General features: G+C 56.0%; 1 protein-coding gene across 1 annotated transcript; it reads right to left on the bottom strand.

Annotated features, from left to right (window-relative positions):
* Nucleotides 1-400: 400 nt before the first annotated feature.
* LOC106047979 (keratin, type I cytoskeletal 14) lies at nucleotides 401-5,304 on the bottom strand. Its single transcript, XM_048053186.2, has 8 exons — nucleotides 4,722-5,304; nucleotides 3,436-3,518; nucleotides 2,719-2,875; nucleotides 2,038-2,199; nucleotides 1,813-1,938; nucleotides 1,488-1,708; nucleotides 1,012-1,049; nucleotides 401-678 (listed from the first exon to the last, which is right to left on the bottom strand). Exons 1-8 carry the CDS (start codon nucleotides 5,229-5,231, stop codon nucleotides 581-583), a joined length of 1,395 nt encoding a protein of 464 aa, XP_047909143.2. The 5' UTR covers nucleotides 5,232-5,304; the 3' UTR covers nucleotides 401-580.
* Between the last annotated feature and the right edge of the window lie 4,486 nt (nucleotides 5,305-9,790).

Here is a 9,790-nt window from a genome sequence, read left to right as displayed (position 1 = left end):
AGGGCCAGGAGGGGAGCCGCCTGCAGGGTCCTGGCTGCGCGTCCTGCTTCTTGTTCCCTTCTTTGCTTGGGCTCGCTGATCTAAAAGCTTCAGCTCTGCCGTCACCGGACGTGGCAGCACAGAAATTCACAGTGCCTCGGCTGAGCCGAAACCCCTCTCAAGTCTCACCTCCCGTGACCCTGTAACCGGCTCCTCTCCCAGTTCCTCTCTCCACCTCCACCCACAGCAGCTGCCCTCAGCGAAGCAGCAAGGTCTTGGGTGTTCAGAAGCGTGGGTGTCTGACCCACCGTCTGCAAACCAGCGATGGAGAACGTTGCTGCTTCCAGAGGAGCTTTGTCCTACAGCTAGCGGGGCAGCCTGGCCCTACGGAGCGATGCCGCAAGATGCCACAAGACCCAGGTTTGCACGAATGCCAAAAGCTTTATTTGATTTCCAAGCACGGCGCTTAGAGAAAGGGTGAGGGACGCAGCGGTGTGATGAAAAGAGAAGCTGATTTTCCGGAGCTGCGTAGCCAGAGCACACAAGCTGGCGTCTTCTGGCGCTTTGCTGCAGGAGGTCTGCAGGAAACCGCGCAGCCGGCTTAGCGGGCAGCCTGGGTGATCTGCTCGCGGGAGGAAATCACCTTCCCGTCCTGCACTTCCTCGAAGATGGTGCGGATTTGGCGGGTAGTTACGGGTGCTACAGCGGAGAAAGAAGGAACCGTTAGTTATTTAAAGCGTCTTGTAATAAAATTTCGTGGGTGGATTTGTTATTACCAGCAGCTGCCTCAGAAATGCAATTAAAAAATTCAGTGTTCCTGCTCCTAAATGCTATAGCATAGCTTCAGTCTACACCAGTAGTCTTCTAAAACATGGGTTTGGTATATCATAAGAATCATTTCTGTCAATTCACATTTGGAAAAGCTAATAGAGTAGTTATTTTATTGTGTAGTAAGTATGAGTCTGTACTAAGATGGTGATAAGGATGTGACAGCTCGGTGTGATCAGTGCTTCAGAACTGAGGCGTTCTTACCTTCTTTCACAGGCTGCGAGGTGTAGTGAGAAGACATGCTGCAGGAGGGGAAAATGGAATATGGTCAGAAAGGGGAAAAGAGTGAGCGGTCCCTAGGACAAAATCAGTATTTTAAACCCTGCCTTTCCTTCTTGCACCAGTATATTATTGAAATGCCTTCAGAAAACTACTTCATGTTAAGATTTAGAGGAAGAAAATGATACAGAGGTATGTGGGGGGGGGATTCAGGCATTAAGGCAGCGCCCTGCCCGGCTGCAATGAGCAGCGGTGGTACCTGCTCCTTGCCCAGGGATGCTGCAGGGCCATAATAACCCCCGGGCTGTTCTGCATGAGCAGGAGTGAAAACGGAGACCTGGTGGCATGCCACGGGTCAGGAAATGGGCTCACAGGATCCTCCAAGGAAGATAGGCTGCTCATTTTTTATTTCCTTTGCTACCACCCATCCCCTCCCACCCCAAGCAAAGCCCTGTACGCACTGGGCGTCCTCGCCCTCCAGGAGGCGGCGGTACGTGGCGATCTCCTGCTCCAGGCGGCACTTGACGTCCAGCAGGACCCTGTACTCGTGGTTCTGGCGCTCCATGTCGCAGCGCAGCTCGCCCAGCTGCTCCTCCACGCTGGTGATCATCCCCTGCAGCTGGGCCAGCTGGGTGCCGTAGCGGTTCTCTGTGTCGGCCAAGGTGCCCTCCAGCGCCGCTTTCTGCGAGTGGAGGAGAAGGATGGGGTGAGAGGGGGACAAGGATGATGGGGAAGGGAGGGGACCAGCCGAGGGTCCCCCTGCCTGTGGGCAGCAGTCCCTCGTACCGTGCTGAGCTGGGACTGCAGGTCTATCTCCAGGCTCTGGATGGTGCGTCGCAGCTCCGTGATCTCCGTCTTGCCGCTCTGGAGCTGCTCCGTGTTGATGGCCACCTCGCGGTTCAGCTCCTCCGTCTGCAAGAAGGCCAAGCCGTGCCGTTACAGCCCGGGTGAGGGGGTTCAGCCTGGTGCCCCATGCGCCCCGCGGTGCCACGGGCAGGCGAGCGAGCTCACCTTGCTGAAGAACCACTGCTCGGCGTCCCTGCGGTTCTTCTCGGCCAGGCTCTCGTACTGCTCCCTCATGTCGGCCAGGATCTTGGTGAGGTCGATTCCAGGAGCAGCGTCCATCTCCACGCTGATCTCTCCACCCACCTGCCCACGCAGGGCGTTCATTTCCTGCAGGAAAAGAGACGTGTCTTCATGGATCCACCAATCCGTGCATAGAGATGTTCTTCTCAAGACAGCTTTTGAGGAAAGACAGCATCCTCCTGCACATATTTCTAGGGAATGGGGACCAAACTGGGGCCTATGCTCTGCTATCACAAATAAATAATCCAAATTGTATCTAAAGAAATCTCCATTTGAGTTAAATCTGGCTTCCTTCTGAGAATAAATTAGAGCCTGCAGTTGGCTTCATTGCTCGTGAGATCGATCTGCCATTCCTGGAGCTGCTGGGATGTCAATAAATCTCTAACAGCTACGGTGGACATTACTGAAATATCAAGTGGTGAACGGGTTTTACCCCGGCTCCAGGGGGGATGCACTGTCATCCATAACACATCATCTCTGCTTCCCTACCAGCAGGTCTCATCTTCCCCCCAGCAAAGGAAATCCAGCATAGGATATAGGACTGGACCACAGCTCCTATTTCTGGGCACTGGCTGGAGACTTTTCTGAGCCTGGCTCCGTGCTTACCTCCTCGTGGTTCTTCTTGAGGTAGGCCAGCTCCTCCTTCAGCGATTCAATCTGCATCTCCAGGTCAGCTCTGGCCAGGGTCAGCTCGTCCAGGACCCTGCGCAGGCCGTTGATGTCGGCCTCCACGCTCAGGCGCAGAGCCTGCTCCGTCTCAAACCTGCGGGCACAGGAACAGTGAGGAAGGACACAGGAGATCTTGCCCTGCTGGGACAGAGCCCCTCGAATGCTGCCCACGTCCTCCACACTGCTAGCATTGTGTCAAAGCTGCGTGACCCCCCGTGGTGCACGCACCGCCTTCTGATGGTGAGTGCTTGTGAGTGAGGGGAACACCTGACAGGTAGCACGGTGTCCCCCTGAGTCCTTAATACTGCCTTCCCCCTGATACGATGGGGTTTTGTCACTGGGTCCGGGCACTGCTGAGCTATAATGCACAAAAATTAAAAGCATAGCAGAGGCTCAGGGCAAGCTGTCTGTGCAGGAGAGCTCACGCAGAGAGCGACAAGCAGTGGGAATACAATGGTGAAGGTCTGGATGGAAGCAAGACGATCCCTACGCGCCTACAAGATTTAGGTAACGAGCTGCTTTGGAAATTACACCTTCATTTTTAAGGCTTTGCTTCCAAGTTGCCTTTTTGGGTTTGGGATGGTTAATTTTTCCCCTCATTTCATGGAACATCTCTGCAGACTCTGTGCCCTGCCTCCGGGAAATGTGGCTTACTTGGTCCTGAAGTCGTCGGCTGTCAGCCTGGCGTTGTCAATCTGCAGGAGGAGGTTGGCGTTGTCGACTGTGGCCACCAGCACCTGGAGGGTGAAGGATAAAGAGAAAGCACAAAAGGGTTGTCAGAAATGCCTCCTGGCTGATCAGCGCACACGTGAGGCAGTAGGGACAGGAACAATTTGAGGGAAGTTTGGGATTTCCTTAACTGAAGACTACACTGAGTCACGACAAGAAGTGAGGCACAGCTGAGATTGACAGCGTCTGATGTCCTCCCTTTCTTAAAACTCCCTGACCTCCGCTTCCAAAATTCCATCACTAAGTGTTTCAAAAGGCGGCATGAAGTCACACGAGGTGGGTGAGATCAGACAATAGCATTTGTTCCCATGCTCTGGGGCACGTGGTGATTATGCAAGGGTCGGGAAGGAATCGCCGCTCTCCCTTCCACGGCACCGTGCGCAGATGGACCAGCAGGCGCTTGTGTTTGGCAGCCCTTGTGCCGTTTGTTCTGGGATGGGTTTAATTTGTTGACTGCAGAAATGGAGCAAAGTGCGGTGAGCAGGTGCCTGCAGCTTCTGGTTTTTATATTACAAATAAAGGAGCAAATAACCCATGCTGGGAAAAGACTCGGGGCAGAGCCTGGGAGGACATCAGGTACGGTGCCAAGGAGACAGATTTGTACGGAAGCAGTAACAGAGAAGAACAAAGTCAACTCTTAAGCATTTCCCCTGAAATGGGATGTTGAGAATCAAACGAGAACTGGGGGGAATCCTGCCTGGGTTGGTGGCTTTGCAGCACGCCTGGCCCTGTGGCAGTGACTGCTTGAAAGGAGGCAAAACACTCACTGCTGGCGAGTTCCATCTTTTTCTCCTTAGTGCCTAAATCACATCATTACCGAGGAGCTGAAATAAGGGACAGTGGTCTGCATAGTCGTTGACTGGGTGTTTACAAATACCACGTGGTGTTTCATAGTCTGCAGACACCTAAACTTTCCCAAGTATGCATTTTAAAGTCTCGGGAAATGCACATTATCGGTGCAGATTTGTCTCTAATTCTTCATCTTTGCACTATGTCCTTTTACATCTGCTTCTTCCAGTGAAAATGGTCTTTGTTTCCACCTAGAAGGATGCAATCAAGAACTGACATTGAGAAATCTCTGAGTTCCCAGCCTGGCACTGTGTGTGTGTATCTGAGGCACGCGGTTACCTAACTAATTAGAGGTAGCGGTGAGTGTTTCTGCTTCCTCTCTGATTATGAGACATCCCACCGTGTTAATCACAGCATCCTACCTTGCTCCTGAGCTCCTCGATGGTCCTGTAGTAGGGGCTGTAGTCACGGTCCGGACCAGGTCCCTGCTTCTTGTACCACTCCCGGATCTTGACCTCCAGGTCGGTGTTGGCGTCCTCCAGGGCACGCACCTTGTCCAGGTAGGCGGCCAGGCGGTCGTTGAGGTTCTGCATCGTCTCCTTCTCGCCGGCCGGGAGGATGCCATCGCCGCCCCCGAAGCCGCCTCCGAAGCCGCTTCCGAAGCTGGCCCCGAAGCCGGCCCCGAAGCCGGCCCCGTAGCTACCCCCGAAGGCAGCGCCCAGGCCCCCTCCGACGCTGCTGCAGTAGCTGCCCCCATAGCCGCTGCCCAGCCCCGAGACCATGCGGGAGGAGACGGAGTAGCTGCTGGAGCCTCCGTGGACGCTGGGGGCTCTGTAGCCTCCTCCGCGCACGCAGGAAAGCCTGCTGGAGCCTCCCCCCAGGCCCCTGAGGGAGGAGGAGGAGGAGTACTGCCTGACAGTGGTGGTGCTCATGGCGAGGGGCAGTGGAGCTGTGGCGCTGGAGAGGGACACCCGGCTCGGCAGCGCAGACAGCGAGAGTGAGCTTCCCCCGGGCTTGGGGCCCTTTATAGCCCGGGCAGGAGGCGTTGCCGGCACTTTTCGTCACCCCTGACACTCGTAGCCAAATTCCAGAATCATCATTTTTCTCTCCCCTGTTTTCTCGTCTTTTGTCACATCCCACTAGGATCACTGCACACAGAACCTGCTCTTTCCGCTTTCGTTCCCAGCACCCAGGCGTGATTCAGGACTGAAGGCTCCTTGCTCAGGGCTACGCTTTAGCATTTTGCTGTTGCACCTGAGAGCGGAGGTGCTCACTCCAACTCCACCCTGCTGCTTCTTTGTGAAGTAACAAGTGAATCCCCCATGACGCGCCGAGTTGCCCACGAGTGTCTCTTACCCTGAAAATCTACAAATCTATTTATTTGCTTTTTAAAAGAGTCGAAAGCCAACGAAAGCTGCTGACTTAAGAGCTCTGAGCATCCATAATCTTTATATTGGGCTGATCCGAAGCCAGATGGAAATGTTCCACCCAGGACCTCTATCCCGGGACAAGCACAGACCTGGCAGCGTTTGAGTACCGATACTGCGCTTGGCAGAAATCCTGTAGTTCAAAACAGAAGGAACTCCATTAATTTCTGCTTACGTACTGGCGTAAGGTGAATCTCTGCGGAGATTGGAAAGTCCCCTTAGCAGTGGTGTTTCAGTCTCTTTAAACTGCAGGTGCCTGACGCTTCCCATTTGCACCCGGGTGGGGGAGTCGAGCCTCCCGACAGCTCCTGCTCTGCTCCATCGCCTTTCACAAACTGCACAGGAGCAGCCCCTGACTTCTGCAAGGTTTGTAGAAGCCAGAAGTTTCTGTGCTTCGCTTTCTTCTACCTCATTGCCGAGGCGAGTTGTAATGTTTAGATAGTCTAAATCAGATAAAAATAGTTGGAACTGCAATATGCACCCACTGCCAGGACACTTTACGTACAATTCGGTGGGAAGAATAAGATCAGCCCTCAGCTACACTTCTGCCTGGACGCAGATCTGCTTTTTGCTGCAGATTTGGAGCTGCAAGACAGTAATGCTAACTTAATTAAGCGGGACCAGTGTTGCCTGAGTGATGGGCAACACAAACAGCAGCGAGGAGCAGGAGCACCATCTGCAAAGCAGAGGGTTTAAGCAGGAGAACCCGGAGGAGATGTGCAGAGGTGAGGTAATGCAGCCATCCCGATAGCCACACCTGTGCCGTGTTATTAAGGGATTGAGCCTTGTGATTATAGTAATGCAGCCGGACAGGTATTAGCGTGAAAAAAGCAGCAGAGAACCAGGAAGGGAGACACTGCACTGTTTTATTCTTTGCTCGGGAAAAAAAAAATAAAATAAAAAAAAATCCTTTTAGTGGTGTGGCGCCAGGTCTTGCAGTACGCAGTGGAAAATCGCACACCCAACCAGCTGGCCTACCTGGCTCCAGAGATGTCATTCACGGATAAGAGGAGTTATTCTTTCTTTTAACAGAGGTGCCTGTGAGGTAGTGAAAGAGCAATAGGGATTAGGAAGCCTTTTGTGATTTCTCTCCTGTGGTGATCCCCTTCCTTCCCGGGCCCCCTCTGGCTGTTTTCACGTTCTAAGCACTTAACTGATTTTGGAGTTGCTAAAACGTTCCCAGAGCCTCACCCTGGGTAATTCGCGGTGCCTCCTTTCTTTCATCTGTTCCCTCAAGGACACAACAGCAACAACGCTGGTAGATCTCAGGGACTTAACAGAGAGTCACGCTCTCGGCCCTCAGCAGCTTGCGGAGGGGTTATAGGATTTTTCCGGGTAGCCCCCCCAGGAAGCAGCGTAACCAGAAGCAAACCCCGGATCCTCCCAGCCAAGGGCTCTGGTCTGTGACAGCACCGCCTCGGAGCTGACCTGCTTCGCATTTGGGGTCTGGGCTCTTGGGCTGCACACGTGCCACGTCCCCGCGAGAGCTGGGGGAAAGGAGGGGACCGGGAGCACCCCGCCACCGAAAAAAGGCACAGCACGTGGATGTGCGCGCTCGGCTTGCGGCACGGACCCGTGCAACCCGGCGAGGCTCCCATCAGCGTTCGCTGCTGGCCCGCTTCCCTCCGAAGCGGGGGTGGTACGGCGTTTCCCAACAGTCCCCCCCGTGGCACAGCGTCGTGGGGGAGCTGCGTGAGAGCCATCCCTTGGCCACCCCTGCGCCGGGCTGCTCCAGGTGTGCTGGCTTTGCTCGTGTTCCGACTCCCAGCGAGCACCCTCCGGCTCCAGGCAGCTCCCGCGTTGGCCCCGAGCCCCTCGTGTCGGCCCAAACCTGTGCCGTCAGCTCTGGCTCCCTGCTCGGGTCACCCCCGCCACACAGAGAGGCAAAACCCCACAGGGAGGAAATAGCAGGATTTGGGGCTTTTATTCCGCACCATCAGAGTTCAGACGTTCAGCCCATGTTTAAGCTCTTTTATTACAGCTGGGAAGCGATCTGGAACTGGAGATTGTCCTGCGGAATCGGCTTTTTCTGGTCTTTTCCGACCAACGTGCTGGCAGCCCGCTGCTGCCCAGACCTCTGGCTGGGTGCCGCTCAGCGATCCCAAACTCAAATCCCAAGCACTGGGGGACCAAAACCCTTCGCGCCGAGCTGCCCTCGCGCCGAGCCCTGCCGGCAGGGCACGGAGTGACGCAGCCGGAGCCGTGCCGGAGCAGCGTGCAGTGCTGCAGCTATTTTGTGCTGCGGGAGGAATTCAACCTCCCAGGCTCTCCTGAAACACTCGCCCACAATAAATTCCCTTGAGACAAAAATACATCATCGCGCTCGGGAGATGGTATCGGCGTCTGTTCCAGCGAGACGCACGTCGCAGATGCTATCTCGCCCTCAGGTGTGCTGCAGGGTGGGATGGAGAGCGGAACCGCTCGCTTTGCGCGGAGGGGAAATTAATCTGCTGGGGGTGGACAAGCAGAAAGGCAGCGTGGTGAGGGTTGGCGTGAAAAGGCCTGGGGTCAGCGTGTTGCGTTTGCCTCAAACAATAGCACTTAATTGGGCTTTTAATGTAATGAATAAGAGCTAATTAGGAGTCATTGGGTTTCCCCTGTGGGCCGGGTTCTCCCGAGTGCATCTCCCAGCAATTCACAGCTCGGTAGAAACTAGCTAAAGGTCGCAACCCTGAGAGCGATGTCTCCTGCAGGAAGGGAATGGCAGGCTGGGGCTGTGCTCCGTGACTCTGAACAACACCGAGATGGGTAACAAATGCACCGAGGCGTGGAGTGAAATATGCTGCCTTTGTTCCTATCTGGGCTTCTGATTCTTTATCAACCGCTAGGACGTGTCCTGACAGCCCCCACACATTATCTGCAAAAAAAAAAAAAACATTCTTAGATTTGTTACCATGAAAGGAAACGTGGTGGTGTGTGTGCAATGGAAACTCCCTCCTGGGCAGGCTCGGGGCATTGAGCCATGGGGCAGCGGGCACAGCCAGGGGTGGGACCGGGTGGTTCCTAAGGTCCCCAACCACGCCGTGACCCCGCGGTTCTGTGACCCCGCGCTGTCCTGCTCCAAACTGGGTCCCGCCGGGGATACAGCCAGGCCTTGCTCTGCCTTCAGGCAGCCTCCACCAGCAGCCGGAGGCAGTCCCACGGCACCACCGGGCTCTCAGCCTTTTCCCCCTCTCGGTGCGTGTGAAAGAGGGCGATGCTGCCCCGTGCCGGTGGTGCCCCAAGCCGTTAGCAGAGCACCAGCCCGCAGCGTGGTCCTGGCCCCGCTCCATTCGGTGCCTCGGCTCCCCGGCGAGCACCTCCCTGGAGCTCCGAGCCCCGCTCTGCCTCCTGCAGCGTGGCGAGGAGATCCCACTCGGAAGCGATCCCCGGTGAATCAGCGCTGAGCACGCGGCCACTTCGCACGCTGCTGCTCGGCTCGGCCGAGGGGACGGGTGGCGCTGAGCAGTGCGGTCATCTCGGCTTCGCTCGGGGCTGGCAGACCCGGCTGGCGCTGGGTGGGCTTGCAGCAGGCGCTTCGAGCTCCTTCCCCCTGGCCCTGCTGCAGTTTCACGCCCTCGCGGCCCCCCAGGCGCTGTGACCTCCCGCCGTGTCACCAGCTCACCGAGCAGAAGTCCGGCTGAGCGCTTTTCGGCTGGCACGTTTTAGCAATAAGGTTTTAGCAATCGGGACGCTAAATTGGGTTTGAACGCAACCGGCCTCGTCTCCAAAGGCCTGCTCAGCCCTTCTGTCCCTGCTGGGGGGCGAGGGCCCCCCTCAGCTGTGAGCAGCTCGCATCCCTCCCCGGTGACCCACGCCAGCAACGCGCCGAGCCGGGACGGAAGGTGGGGAATCCCTGCTCCAGGGCCCAGAGCCCTGCCCCTGAAGCCCTTCGAGGTGCCGCCAGAGCCGTGCCCAGGGAGCCCTTGGGTCTGGTAAAGGAGGGGCAGGCGGACAAAGCCGTGCTTGTGTTACCCCAGACAAAGGAATGCTTTGTGTGTCTGAGGCAGAGCCAAACTCCCCAGGTACCACAGGCTGTTTGGGCTCTATCTCCGCAGCAAATTCCAACCTTCGGAGTTTCCCAC

The sequence above is a fragment of the Anser cygnoides genome, chromosome 22 (genome assembly GCF_040182565.1).
Source record: "Anser cygnoides isolate HZ-2024a breed goose chromosome 22, Taihu_goose_T2T_genome, whole genome shotgun sequence".
NCBI lineage: Eukaryota > Metazoa > Chordata > Aves > Anseriformes > Anatidae > Anser > Anser cygnoides.
This window is presented reverse-complemented; position numbering and strand designations above follow the sequence as displayed.

Coding starts and splice junctions, on each gene's coding strand:
- LOC106047979 (XM_048053186.2), bottom strand. CDS start 5,231: ATGAGCACCACCACTGTCAGGCAGTACTCCTCCTCCTCCTCCCTCAGG. Junction 1,939..2,037: donor AGCAGTGGTTCTTCAGCAAG/GTGAGCTCGCTC, acceptor GCCTTCTTGCAG/ACGGAGGAGCTGAACCGCGA. Junction 1,050..1,487: donor CTGGAGGGCGAGGACGCCCA/GTGCGTACAGGG, acceptor CCCCTCCTGCAG/CATGTCTTCTCACTACACCT.